A 13,124-nucleotide genomic window follows, 5' to 3' on the forward strand; every position below is an offset into this window, starting at 1 on the left:
ACATTTTATAGAAAAAAATAATTACTTGATAAATCAAGAAAATCTGTAGGTCAATCAATAATGAACAAGATCGGTAGTTACAGCCCTGCATATTACCACGTGGTGATGTCAACGTAATTAAGTACAGGGAACTTTCCAGTGACTTGAACCATACTTGGCACACCCTGTCTATAAGCAAAATATGTATGTGTTAACCTGTATGTTCTTGGGGATGTTCTCTCCCTCTGTTCCTGGGATGTTTGTGTGTGTGTTGGGCCGTGGCTCGAGCCAGAAGGAAACCAGCCAGCGGATGAAGATGACTCGGGCTTGAAGGAAGCTCTCCTTGGTGCAGTACACTGTTTCTCCACCGTCTTGTTCCCTGCGCACCACGCTGTAGTAGGGCTTAGGACGCATCGGAGGCACGTCTACAGAGAAAGAGGAAAATCTTTATTCATGTGGTCTTGGGTTACAATAATACAACATTACTGGTCAATGTGTTCCAATGACCTGCTGGGTTTACTGTACCCAGAAGCTATTTAAAAGCTAAAGGAACTGACCCAGTATTGGGTTGTAGAGGCTGGTTTCCATGGCGAAGTTGGGAAAGATGTGAGGAAGGTAAAACTTCCTGAAGTGACCAAAGAGGAAGCTGAAGCCACGTTCATGGTTCTCTTTACAACGCCACTCAAGAGACTTGGCCTGGTGGACACACGCAAACACACACACACACACACACACACACACACACACACACACACACACACACACACACACACACACACACACACACACACACACACACACACACACACACACACACACACACACACACACACACACACACACACACACACACACACACACACACACACACACACACACACACACACACACACACACACACAAAATAGACAGAGAATTACACACACCAAACAGGGTCAAGCAGAGAAGAGCACCATTGTTTTAGGGCAAAATGTTATCAGTGTGTGTGTATGACGGAATGTGTGCAATAGCAGCAAGAAGAGGAAATACAAGAAAAAAAAAGTCTGTATGTGTCAAACATTTGTATTTGAAGGAGTTAGTGATACCAGTAAGGGATTCTACCATGAAGTTTCTATTCATGATAACGGTCAATAAATAACAGACCTAAAACCTGGTTTCTCCCATATGTTTGTTTATGCATTAGTGACATTAGTGAGGCATCAAGACATTGAAAAAAAGTGTAATTAAATAGTGTTAGTAAGGAATGATGATAATACCTGGTTTACCATGTATTTGAGTAGCGCTTCTAAAAAGTAAGCAGTAAGGTCTTCCTGGTTCTTGTCCCCTGACTGGGGAGGAACCAATGGCGTGATCTCTTCTGGGGTAACCTGAGCTGTAAAGGGAGGGGGGGTCATTCAATGTTTATATTACAATGAATATTGCAAAATACATATGGGGTTTCAGAATCTTTTCCAAGATTTTATATTTTGTCAGTGCAGTGAATGGCTGGTGGCATTTTTTTTTTAATGATAGCTGAATGTTGAGCCCATGTATCAGTCTAGCCCCACTGTGTGTGTCTCAGTGTTCTACTAACTCTCTGTTAAACTCAGCGGTGGGTTGATCAGAGTGTCCAGGGTGCGTGGGGTCCCATGGCAGAGTGGAGCTGGGAAGCCAGGAATCAAACAGGCAAACATGCAGAGCTGCTCACGCTCCGCATTACTCTGTAATGCCTGCATCCATAGCAAGAACAAGCGCACACCTTCACGACGGATCTACAACGTAGATGAAAGATGGAGACGAGGTGTGGAGAGAATCCAAATTAGTACATTTTTATTTATTTTATTAAGACCCTTAAATTAAAAGGAGGCTGTACACATCCTCTTGGGGAGGATTAGGATCTAGGGTAAGACAGGTAACACAAGAGTCCACAATGGATCAGAGCGGTACCTTCAGAGAATTCCCAGTGTGCAACAGCTTTTTAAGGATCAGCCCTGAGAGAAAAACACATTATATGACAGTGAATATAACAAGGATAGCCAGATCCAATGATATTAAAAGCTGATTTTACATACTTTTGTATTGGTAAAAAAAAAAAAAAGGTTGCCAAACTGCGGTAAAGACATTTTAAGGGAAACATAAACATATGGGTACAGGGTGTCAATGAAGCAAAAAGTTTGATAACCCTAGCAGAAATGTAACATTCAGGATGAGTGAAGAAACTAGAAAATATTCACATTAAAGAAGCTGGAATTGGAGAATTTTTTTTCATATAAAATGACTCAAACCGATTTTACCAAATAGTTGGTGATTACTTTAATAATTGACAACTGATTAATTAATCTTCGCAGCTCTACCGTGCATTATTCTCTTTGCAAAGTTTTGGTGCTGGTTGGTCTCTGATAACACACAAAATAATCTATTATGAGTGGCCATGCTGTCCAAAACTAGTTCAACTTGATTCAATACATAGTTTGCTGGGACAATCTGATCTGCTGCACACATGTATAAGGTCAAGAAACAGGTTGAGTGTGGTTTTGTGTAAGTTACCAATGCTGTGGAACTGCCATCGGCTCTGGATTCTCTCGGGCAAAAGCTGGAGAATTTTCTGAAGAAAAAAAAAAGATTCAGACATTGAGGACCACTTTTGCCATGAGATTTGTTGTTATGCGTTATAAGAGGGTTTATATATTTGCTACTGTCCCATTTATCTTGATAACAATGATTAAGATTTCACTTGTTGGTTGGTTCACGGAATTCCAATAATTTAATGATGTAAAAAAATATGCTATTAATACATTTAAGGCAGTATGACATTCATAAGTAGATCAACCAAAATGTCTATAAACTCAGTTTATTGTCCATCCTTATTCTAACTAATAACACTCAGGGAAAACCTATTTTAAGCACAATCTTTTGTCCAAGTACTCACTGGACTTGTGCTTTGCCCAGCCGTGGCCTGAATTTAACGTGTGGGGCCCAATGCAGGTCAGTAACACACACATACTGACTCTGCTATCTTATCCTGGCTACTCTAAGCACCACCACCCATTTCAGTGTTGCTAAGTGCCAGTGGTCTTAGTCTGAGGTTCATACCAGCTGGTGCTGTGGTACTGAATAAGAAAGTTAGAATTCATGGAATCACAAACAGTTTACTGTTTAGTTTCACATAATGTGAGAGCCCCATTCTGAAGTCATGTTGCATCAAGCTTTAAGTAAGAGTTTTCTCTAGATTTCCATGTTAATTGGAAATTTGCAATATTTTATTACCTCAAAGATGAAGAGAATGGAGTCCAGCTCCTCCCTCTGAGACTTGTGACCTGAAACACACAGACTAGCTTGAAAAAAGCACACAATATGACTAAAAGGCAATGAAGCATTGCATTATTTCTATCCTGTAAAAGCCGAATAATCAGAGCTCATCTTCATTGTTTAGTTGACAGTGAGTAAAACTTACCTTTTTGCTTGAGGCTGACCTCAATGATGACAAAGTTCTCAAAGAAGACATAGTAGATATGGGAGTAGTTCAGGTCAAAGAACTGTTTCAGCTCTGAAGGCTCTGCATTTTCTAGAAAAAGAGAGATTAAATAATTAAAACAGACACACACGCACGCACGCTGTTCAACATGCAGTCTGGTTCTATGATGACCAGTGTGTATCACGATTCCAATCAAATGATGAAAAAAATAAATTCAATAGGGACCTCAATGCCACAATAACAGCCACTGGATGGCAGATAGGGTACTTTGCAGTTTGAGTTTCTCGTGTTTAAGATGTGCAATTGAATGCACCATTAGTTTAACGAGGTGCAACGGAATGCTTCAAAAATGGGTGCGGTTGTTTTTTTCTTCAGACGTGCACAATTAGGGAGGGGTGGAGAGAGAAAAAACTACTGGGGGAAATCACAGATCCTGCTTTTGATTTCAATAGTTGAAATCAAGAGAAAACTTCACAATAAATATCAAAGTAATGTGATTTTGAAATAGAAACAATTGAATCAGTTAAAGGCTCTTCTCTATCCATATTCAGTCTAAATGTTGTAGAATCAGAAGTCAAAACACATCTATAAGAGTGTGGTGAAGACCCCACCTTTCTGACTTCTCATAACAGGAAATATATTTGAGCAATGTAACCTCAACCACAGCATCTAAGTTCTCTAAATTTACAGTATGTCATGTAAAACAGTGTGTATGGTATTGTGTTATTATACAGTTAATAAATAAATGACATTTAGCATAAATTAGCAGTTAAGAGCAGTTAGAGTGTCCAGGTATGTAGTATGTGAGTAGATTATTAATTTATTGCACAGTGAATGAGTGGCTACCACTCCTTCCCTTCCTTCCTGCTCTGTCCTCTTTACCCTATTTCCTCCTCCCCCCGAGTGAGGAGTTGTAGAGTATGATGGCATGAGGGACAAAGGAGTTCTTGGGTCTGTTGGTCCTACACTTGGGAAAGAGCAGCCTTCCACTGAACAGGCTCCTCTGGTTGCTGAGGACGGTGTGCAGGGGGTGGCTGGCATTGTCAGTAATGTCCAGCAGTTTGCCTAGTGTCCTCCTCTCTGCCACCGTCACCAGTGAGTCCAGCTTCATGCCGACCACAGAGCCGGTCCACCTGATCAGTTTACCCAGTCTGGAGGTGTCCTTCTGAAATTGTCTGCTCTAAAAGGATGGGAAGTTTACCTTAATGTGTTCTGGACTGAATATCTGCCTCAACAACACTGGCTGTCAATTAGGAAGGAGAAACACCGACTCAGACACAGAACAAAAGACACGCTCATATGGAGAATACCACGACTGTACAGTGTTTCCTTTAGGATTTTTTTTTTAGCAGGGGGGGCAGGTCCGAACACCCCCACCCTTTTCTGCCGAATGACCGTGCTATTCTCCGACGTGCATTCTAACAATGCAGCCCTATTTCTGATACCGTGGGGGGCAGAAATGTTGCTGTGGGGGGCCACCACAATCAAGTCAACATAGAGGAAACACTGACTGTAGTTCAGGGTCAAAAGTGAAAGAAGATACACAAGCATGTAGGAGGACATTAGGCAATGCTCTCAGAAGAACTTCTGGTGATAGTCTCTGGGTTTGTTTACATGAAGTCTGTGCTATACACACACACACACACACACACACACTGAGGCCGTCTGTGTTCTATGCCATAGTGGTTGCCCTTGTAAGGTCTTAGTGGCCTAGCTGAGTGGTTTTCTTTTCTTTTCCACAGGGCACGGACATTTTTAACACCACATTTCTCACTACCTGATTGCACATGCCATGTTGTAAGGTGATGTACAGAAGCTGTTTTTCTACAAAACCCATAGCAAATTATTTAGTCACTCTTCACATGCATTGACATTGCAATATTGGGTAGTGGCACTGAATGTTATTTTGGTTTAGACCTCAAGATGTTTGAGTCCACAATGACGAGAGCTACTGTACATTTGCTTGCTCTCTAAAAGTTAGTGGCATTGCTCCAGCTCTTATCAGTGCGGCAAATAATAGTCCCCTTGTGCACTTTCTTAAAGTGGTGGTCTGGCACCATGTTGATTGTTAAAACTGCGTGGTTAGCCATTGTTCAGCTGTCTGAGTATTCCTTCGCAAGCAATGGGACTGCAAGTGTGTTTGTGTGCGACTTTGCGTGTCTCTGTGATTGTTATCAAGGTCTTGTATTCCCCATTGAGCATGGAGAGGGGCACACCCCTTTCTCTCTCTCTATCATGCATGCACACGCGCGCGCGCGCGCGCACACACACACACACACACACACACACACACACACACACACACACACACACACGCACACACACGCACACACTCTTACAATAGAAGCAGGAAGTCCGGCTACTGTACTGGACATAGAGAGGAAATAGTAGAGGCTGTTTCCCCTCTCCGGTCAGTGTTTGTGCGTTGTGGGTGTGTACGTGAGTGAGAGCCAAGTCTATGCCAATAAAAGATACACACGCACGAATCACAAATTCATCACTTATTCATACCCTTTACCCTAACATCCTACAACACATTCAAAACACTGCAACTGGTATGGTGTTGTGTGTGGAACACATCTTCACAAGTTTAAAAAAACGTCATTATTTCTAATACACAAGGTCTTTATCCGGCACACCCTTGGATAAACAGCCTGGCGTATATCATCACCTAAATTGTATGCAGACAGCTTCATACGCACGTTATCACAAGGTATCACAAGGTAATAAAAACATTAACATCCGATTCTCCTCTATAAAGCGACCCTAAGACAGACTCCATTCAATACCTGTGACAATGCAATGGAACTGCCTCTTACACAGTTTAAAGCACACCTTTAAACCCTCTCTTCTACCTCAATAGATTCTGCTGACAGCGGAGACAGCTAGCCTAATTTTCTTTCAAAAGTATTTAACTTTTAGCCTGTACACAAAGCCCATCAAGTCTACTGCCCATCATAGTCATTCTGAGAGATAAAGAAAAAAAGCAATAATGAAGATCAACGAGTGTGGAAACAATTAAATAACTGATTAAAATGCTTTGCAATGGACTAATGTGAGGTGCCGAATTGATGGTACTAAATTGTGATGATGCTAAAACGATCTGAAATGGTCTTAAAGTATGATATAAAAAGGCTGCGTCTCTGTTTACATGCAAGGCAACTTTGAAATTCGTGATTTTCGAGGAGTTTGGAGTGGCATTCCCTGTATCCACAGACTGGCACGTATCACGTTAAGCTAACCTGTTAGCTGCCTAATAATTATTTTAACTTACCTATGACTATTCTGAGATGTTTTAGCCTCGTCAACACGTCCTTCTTTGGGTCCAACACTTTCTGTGTTGATTTTTTAACGTCCCCATGAGGCTTTTTGGAGAACATTCCTGGGGCAGAAGACACAAGAATGCGATGGTAGACAGCAAGGAGGAGCTGCTAGCTGTGTAACGTTAGCCACTTAAACAGCCTCAGCTAGCGTTAATCTTCTAACTATAAAGAAAAAATGTGCTCCTGTATCATTTATTAACGTTGTGAATTAGCAGCTATCCGCAATTGCGCGGAGTATATCAATGGGTAAATTTTGTCGGCGCATTCTGTTTAAACAAATTTAAACGTTGCGGGGCAAAGCATCCATCCATCGCACCTCCCTTCCAAAACAGTCCGCAGCCTGAAGGCTAAACTAGCTGATTAGCTAGCTCCGCTCTCTCAACTCCACTTAGAAAACATAATGGCGGAGGAGGGAAACAAGGTAATAGATAGCAGAAAAATCCAACGTCAACATGCCATGCCATAGTTCAACAATAAGCAAACTTTGGTTATCTAGTTTGAACTTAATTCTATACGAATGTTACAAAACTGCAATATATTCCTGACACAAACAGCGTTTCCAATTTTACTGGCGTTAACGTTTTAAACGCGTTTCGACAGTTCTGCTCGAACGCTCCACCTGAAGCTACAGTGCCGACGGGTAACGTAGTTTACGGCTGGTTGTTAGCCCTTTAGTGGTGTGAACATTGGCGATACAGAAAACTACAGCTCCCTACACAAATAAGGGCGCCCTACTGAGATTTGTTTTTAGCTTAGCTGGGACACACGAGTGAAATTGTAACCGAGGAAAAAATTGTAATTGTAAGTGTATATTGCTTTTCTCTAAACATTCTCGCAAACGTCTTGCGCATCCCCATCTTGTGAGTTATGATTTAGTTTTAAGCTTCCTTGTTAATATATTTTTGTAACAAATCGTGCTAATCTTGCTTGCCATCTAACTATACTGGCTTGCTAACATGCTAAGTAATGCTAACTTGATGTGTTCTCGTTTGTTATTGTTTATTTGTCTTGTATAGTTTGATGATTAAACATTTAATAACTAATCTCAAGCAATTTAATTAAGCCATACATAGGGGTCCATTAGTGTTTTCAGTGATAATCATTGCCATAACAGTATTTGCTACATTTCAAAAAGAATTTTCCAAATTGATCCACCATGAAAAAACAGACAAATGACAAAAATAAATGTGTTTTAAAAAACGTTGTTCAGTCGGAATAGAATTTCGGTGGCTGCCCCACATCACTACCTGCATTTGGTAAACAACAATGGGGGTAATACACAGTCAAATGAATGATGGAAAAAAAAAAAAAAAGAAATGTAGAAACATTTCAAGTGAATTTCAGCGAACTGATACTTGAATGATGGGTTTTGCTTTTTGTTTGTTGATACTGCAGTCACCCTACAACCCTAAGATGATTTTTCAGAAATTCTATAATCATGTCCTAGAAGCTAAATTATTGTGTTCAGCAAATCATTTGTAATTAGTTTGAAGTCATTTAATTTGCCTACAACTCAACAAATGGAATCAAGTCATGTGTTAAAAAGTACAAGCTGTACTTGATGTAGTTAAAACTGCCGAAAGAGTCTGACATTGTCTCTCTGTCTAACACAACCAGTCTGGAGTTAACTTGCTGCCATGCCGGTGCACCGTGACCGGGAGAAGAAAGAGATCACAGCAGAGGAGATGGAGGTGGAGGAGCAGGAGCAAGAGGCGTCCAGCTCAGAGGAGGAGGATTCTGACACTTCGTCTGTTTCCGAGGATGGAGACAGCTCTGGTGAGAAAGTCTTAAACAGTAGAAAATGAGCACAACATTCTTATTGTAATTGTGTTAATGGTTGCCTTTTTAAAAGAAACATTATTTGAGTGTATGATTCTGATAAAAAGTAGTTGCTGTCAAAGGTTTGACTGTAAATCCCACACTCAATGAGTTGTCCAGCCTTGAGATACTTCTTTTATGACTGGCAGATAGTGCTGGGCGATATGGAGAAAATCAAATGTCATGATATTTTTGACCAAATACCTCGATATCGATACAGCAACGATATTGTACTGTTGACTATTGGTGATTTCACAAAATATTTACACAATGAGATTTTTGATAAATAATCATCTGTAACGTGGATATAATGACTAAGTGGGTAAAGGCAAATAATAGAACAGTTACATTAACAGTCTGGTTAGTTCAGAAAATGGCATCACTTTACTGTAATGCAGCCTTTAAAACCAGGAAAAGACAACACTTGTGTCATATCACGATATCCTAAATCTAAGACGATATCTAGCCTCATATCGTGATAGCGATATAATATTGATATATTGCCCAGCTCTACTGGCAGACACATAATCTAGCAGAAATATGTCTACCAGGTTTTGCTTCCATATCAGCTCCTGAGACAGCTTCCTTCTTCCATCATTAACTTCACAATAGCTTATATAGACGTGTTTGTGAGCGTGTCTTTATCATGTTCCAGAAATGGATGAGGAGGACTGTGAGCGGAGAAGGATGGAGTGTCTGGATGAAATGACCAACCTGGAGAAACAGTTCACAGATCTCAAAGACCAGTGAGACTGACATTGATTTTTGTCAAGTTTTTCCTTTTGAATTTAAATTCAAAAACAGGAAATGTTGAACGAAAGGCATTAAAAGGAATTTGTTATGGCCATACATAGTTACACCTGTGTTTGTGTGCAGGCTGTATCGTGAGCGTCTCAGTCAGGTGAACAGCAAGCTGTCGGAGGTGGAGGCTGGCCGGGCAGCAGAATATCTGGAGCCTCTGGCTGTACTGTTGGAGAACATGCAGGTCCGCACCAAGGTGGCAGGTAACTCACACACACAGACACACTCATGAACTCTGATACACTCTGGTCTCCTTATAAATCACTCTCTCATTGTGCGTTTCCTTCTGCCTTTTTCAGGTATCTACAGAGAGTTGTGTCTGGAGTCCTTGAAGAACAAGTATGAGTGTGAGATTCAGGCTGCATGCCAGCACTGGGAGGTCAGACACACACACACTCCCACACTATCCTTTTATTTATTTATATTCTCACACTGTCTTACTAAGAAGTATTGCTGAGGTGATGCATTTTTGCCTTGGCTCTGCAAGCCATTAATAATTCAGAATTTGATGAGAATTTAAGTGAGTGTTATTTGATGTATTTAATTGTGTGTGTGTGTGTGTGTGTGTGTGTGTGTGTGTGTGTGTGTGTAGAGTGAGAAGTTGCTGCTGTTTGACACAGTGCAGAGTGAACTGGAGGAGAAAATTCGAAGACTGGAGGAAGACAGACACAGCATAGATATTACATCAGGTGACGCACACAGAACACATTGTTATGTAATCTCATGAATTTGCAACAAATTACATTTTAATAACCGTGTTAAGAAGAACAAGCTACACGTGTCCAGCATTGTATATTATAGTCAATGCATGCGCAAACACATTTTAATCTGTCTCTCTGTCTCTCTCTATCAGAGTTGTGGAATGATGAGTTATCAGGAAGGAAGAAGAGGAGAGATGCTTTCAGTCCCGATAAGAAGAGGAGACGGCCTTCAGTGGTGTCTGATATCCTTTTTTTCTGTTACTGTTCACACTGACGCTAATTAGTGTTTAGACTGCTTCTATAAAGCCCAAATGCTGTAATCCAGATGTGTCCTTCGGAATGTAATTCATCCCTGGTCCCTGTGGCACCATCCTTAACTCCGCTCACGCCCATATATTGTTTACATGCTACCTGACTTGGACATCCTGGAAGACTGGACCGCTATCAGAAAGGTGTGCAAATGTGTCTGTTGATATTCAGAGCTGTGTCTTTGTCCCCCGGTGGCATTGGCGTGTGTGGAGGCAACCTTAACAAAACCATGGTATGTGTGTGTTGTCTTCCAGGCCGTGGCTACGCTGGGTCCCCACAGAGGGAAGTCCGACTCTGACAGCCCTGTGTTCCCATTCAGACAAGACAGAAGCAGGCCCATTCTCAACTGCTGAGGAACACACACATACCCATACACACACATACAATAGACCCTGCAGCCCAGTATATATATATATATATATATACATACATACATACATACATACATACATACATATACATATATGAGACACACAGCTGGACGTTTCTCGGAATCTTCCCACAATCCACTACACTCCTCTGCTAACAGTGACACCAGTCGGTAAGCTGCCTCTCGTGCCAACAGACACACAATAAGGACTCGCAGGTTTAAATCCCTTTAAAGGACAACAGGAATAGAAGCGTTACATTTGCTGACGATAGTACCCAGTACTTTTGTTCATAAGTGGGCTATCGATTTCATTTGTTTCAGTTGACTCAGTGGAGAGGGAAGAGATTTACCTATTAAAAGTTTCAGTTGGTAACGTTTAGAAAAAATAACTTCTGCCATAACTCATTTTTGCTCAAACTATCTATAACCTGACCGTATGACATGAGACAGTTAATTTGTGGAGAAAAAAAAAAAGCACGCTCCTCTGCCTCCTCCTGGTGCTCCTAACGGCATTAGGAAAACAACCAATCAGAGCCTAGGAGTCTCTAACGCGGTGTCAATGGCTCGTGAGCTGGTGTCAGTTAGATGTAAAACGACAAAGTTCCAGCTAAACAGTACACTAAAATATGTTTCTGGAAACATTTAAGGCGAAATAGGCTATGCAGTAGCGGAACCTTGATTCATATTCTATCAGCGCTGCCTAGCTTTACAGTGGGGCTGCAGTTGTCAGTCTTGCAGATGCCTTTAGGAGCACTAGGGGGAGGCAGAGGAACAGATTATCTGTCCCAACTACTACTGTCAGGATATAGTGACAGTTTCAGCAAATATGACAAAAAGTTTTTTTTTTTTTTTTTTTTTTTTTTTTTTAATAAAAGTTACCAACTGCAGCTTTAGCGGACAATAATAACAAAACATGTTGTTCAACTTTTTAAAGAAAAAATCAAGCATTGAACTTTTATTTGGGGATACTGGAGCTTTTTAGAAGTTTTCTTTTTTTTAATGGAGTATTCAAACCAGTAAGTTACAAACCTGTCACTCCACATTATTCTTTGTAATTGTAAGCACTGAGATTATTGACGAAGCTTCCAATGACACATGGGGAAACGCTGGTTTATATATGAACCTGTTTGATTGCGCCATGACCTATTTTGAATTGTTGTACTTTTATGTGAGACTAATTATTACTTTTTCTGATGGTGTTTTGAATACAGTGGTTAGGTGGTAATCATATGACAGTGTGTACAGTTTGCACTCCACAGTGCCTACCTGTTGAAGTTCATTTCTTGTCACGTCCTTTTGGTAATTTTGATGCATCTTGCATTTTTAAGAGTTACAGTTTGGTTGCTGTAATTGTGGTTGAGACAAACTTAGTGATAGCAGTAATTAAAATGCTAGATAAGGCAACAGATATTTCAAGATTGTGTGTGCATACTTGACCAAGACAGACTTAGTCAGTACCTTCAGAAAGGAATAATACTTCCACTTTCCTTAACCATATAAATATAATCCAAATTATATAATATAATCCAAATTACATTTATACTGGACTATTTTAGGCTTCAACTAAACTTTTTCAAACTGCCAGTGTACTTCCTCATACCACCAGATGTGTTGGTGGTGAAAAAAGCATAGCAAAAAGAAAAAAAAAAGGATATTTCAGTAGATCATATACAGTTTTCATGGGATACCTGGGCATTTTGAATATTTTTTCCTTAAACTCTTTTAGGAAATCCTATATTTTTGTTAAGATAGCTGGTTATTTCCATGTGGATCGTCAATTAAAAAAAAAAAACATTAACAATTATTTTATAATAACTGAGGTGCAGATGGACTACAGACAACATAGGAAAAGATGAAATACCAAGGTATCCCTTTAAAGTTATTCAACAGATATTACTGTTACATTCTCTTCTTACACATCTACCTCTTCTCTCTTCTCTCAGTCTTTAAAGCAATATCCACGTTTGCGTTATTGCTCATGAACATGCTTTTTTTAAAATTTTTAATCTTTAAAAAGCCTACTGTGATGATGACTAAAGACAGGGAAGGAACCAAACCATGGCCTTCCAATCATACCCCGCCACTGAATCTTCATATATACAACCCCACTGGTTATAAACGAGGATGACCAAACTGCCGTTCCATAATATTGTTTTTATAAAGAGTTATTCTGAAGATAAAGGTGGTGGGGATGTTAAATATTCAAATCAATAATTTGACAGTTTATGTAAATACTGTCAGGTACATTTGTGTCTTTCTTGTTGGTGCTGTGGGTGGGTTTTACAATTAAAAGTTGTTTTTATAAGTACTTTGTGGTGTCTCTGTAAACTGTATTTTTTTTTTAGCTCTGCAGACACTGACCGGCACAT

At 40.2% G+C, this 13,124-nt stretch overlaps 2 protein-coding genes across 11 annotated transcripts in view; one reads left to right on the top strand and one right to left on the bottom strand.

The window, feature by feature from the left end:
• Positions 1–7,410, bottom strand: part of ralgapa1 (Ral GTPase activating protein catalytic subunit alpha 1) — a 77,269-nt gene extending 69,859 nt beyond the window's left edge. For 6 of the 7 annotated variants that reach the window (XM_028565204.1, XM_028565201.1, XM_028565203.1 and 3 more), the window contains exons 1-9: positions 6,708–7,410; positions 3,413–3,523; positions 3,226–3,275; positions 2,506–2,563; positions 1,906–1,949; positions 1,553–1,730; positions 1,236–1,351; positions 537–675; positions 196–404 (exon numbers count right to left, since the gene is read on the bottom strand). In XM_028565204.1, the coding sequence (XP_028421005.1) occupies positions 196–404; positions 537–675; positions 1,236–1,351; positions 1,553–1,730; positions 1,906–1,949; positions 2,506–2,563; positions 3,226–3,275; positions 3,413–3,523; positions 6,708–6,813 (1,011 nt within the window). In that variant the 5' untranslated portion in view covers positions 6,814–7,410. The remainder of the gene's footprint in view (positions 1–195; positions 405–536; positions 676–1,235; positions 1,352–1,552; positions 1,731–1,905; positions 1,950–2,505; positions 2,564–3,225; positions 3,276–3,412; positions 3,524–6,707) is intronic. The other variant, XM_028565199.1, reaches the window with a different exon arrangement.
• Positions 6,561–13,063, top strand: brms1la (BRMS1 like transcriptional repressor a). Of its 4 annotated transcripts, none has more exons than XM_028565209.1 (9): positions 6,561–6,653; positions 8,374–8,532; positions 9,230–9,320; positions 9,451–9,578; positions 9,675–9,754; positions 9,968–10,064; positions 10,229–10,318; positions 10,464–10,528; positions 10,640–13,063. In XM_028565209.1, exons 2-9 carry the CDS (start codon positions 8,394–8,396, stop codon positions 10,736–10,738), a joined length of 789 nt encoding a protein of 262 aa, XP_028421010.1. In that variant the 5' UTR covers positions 6,561–6,653; positions 8,374–8,393; the 3' UTR covers positions 10,739–13,063. The 4 variants fall into 4 exon arrangements, with proteins under 4 accessions (XP_028421010.1, XP_028421011.1, XP_028421009.1 ...); XM_028565210.1 differs by lacking the exon at positions 6,561–6,653 and adding an exon at positions 7,100–7,177; XM_028565208.1 differs by lacking the exon at positions 6,561–6,653 and adding an exon at positions 7,204–7,616.
• The last annotated feature ends 61 nt before the right edge of the window (positions 13,064–13,124 follow it).

The sequence above is a fragment of the Perca flavescens genome, chromosome 20 (assembly GCF_004354835.1).
Source record: "Perca flavescens isolate YP-PL-M2 chromosome 20, PFLA_1.0, whole genome shotgun sequence".
NCBI classification, from domain to species: domain Eukaryota; kingdom Metazoa; phylum Chordata; class Actinopteri; order Perciformes; family Percidae; genus Perca; species Perca flavescens.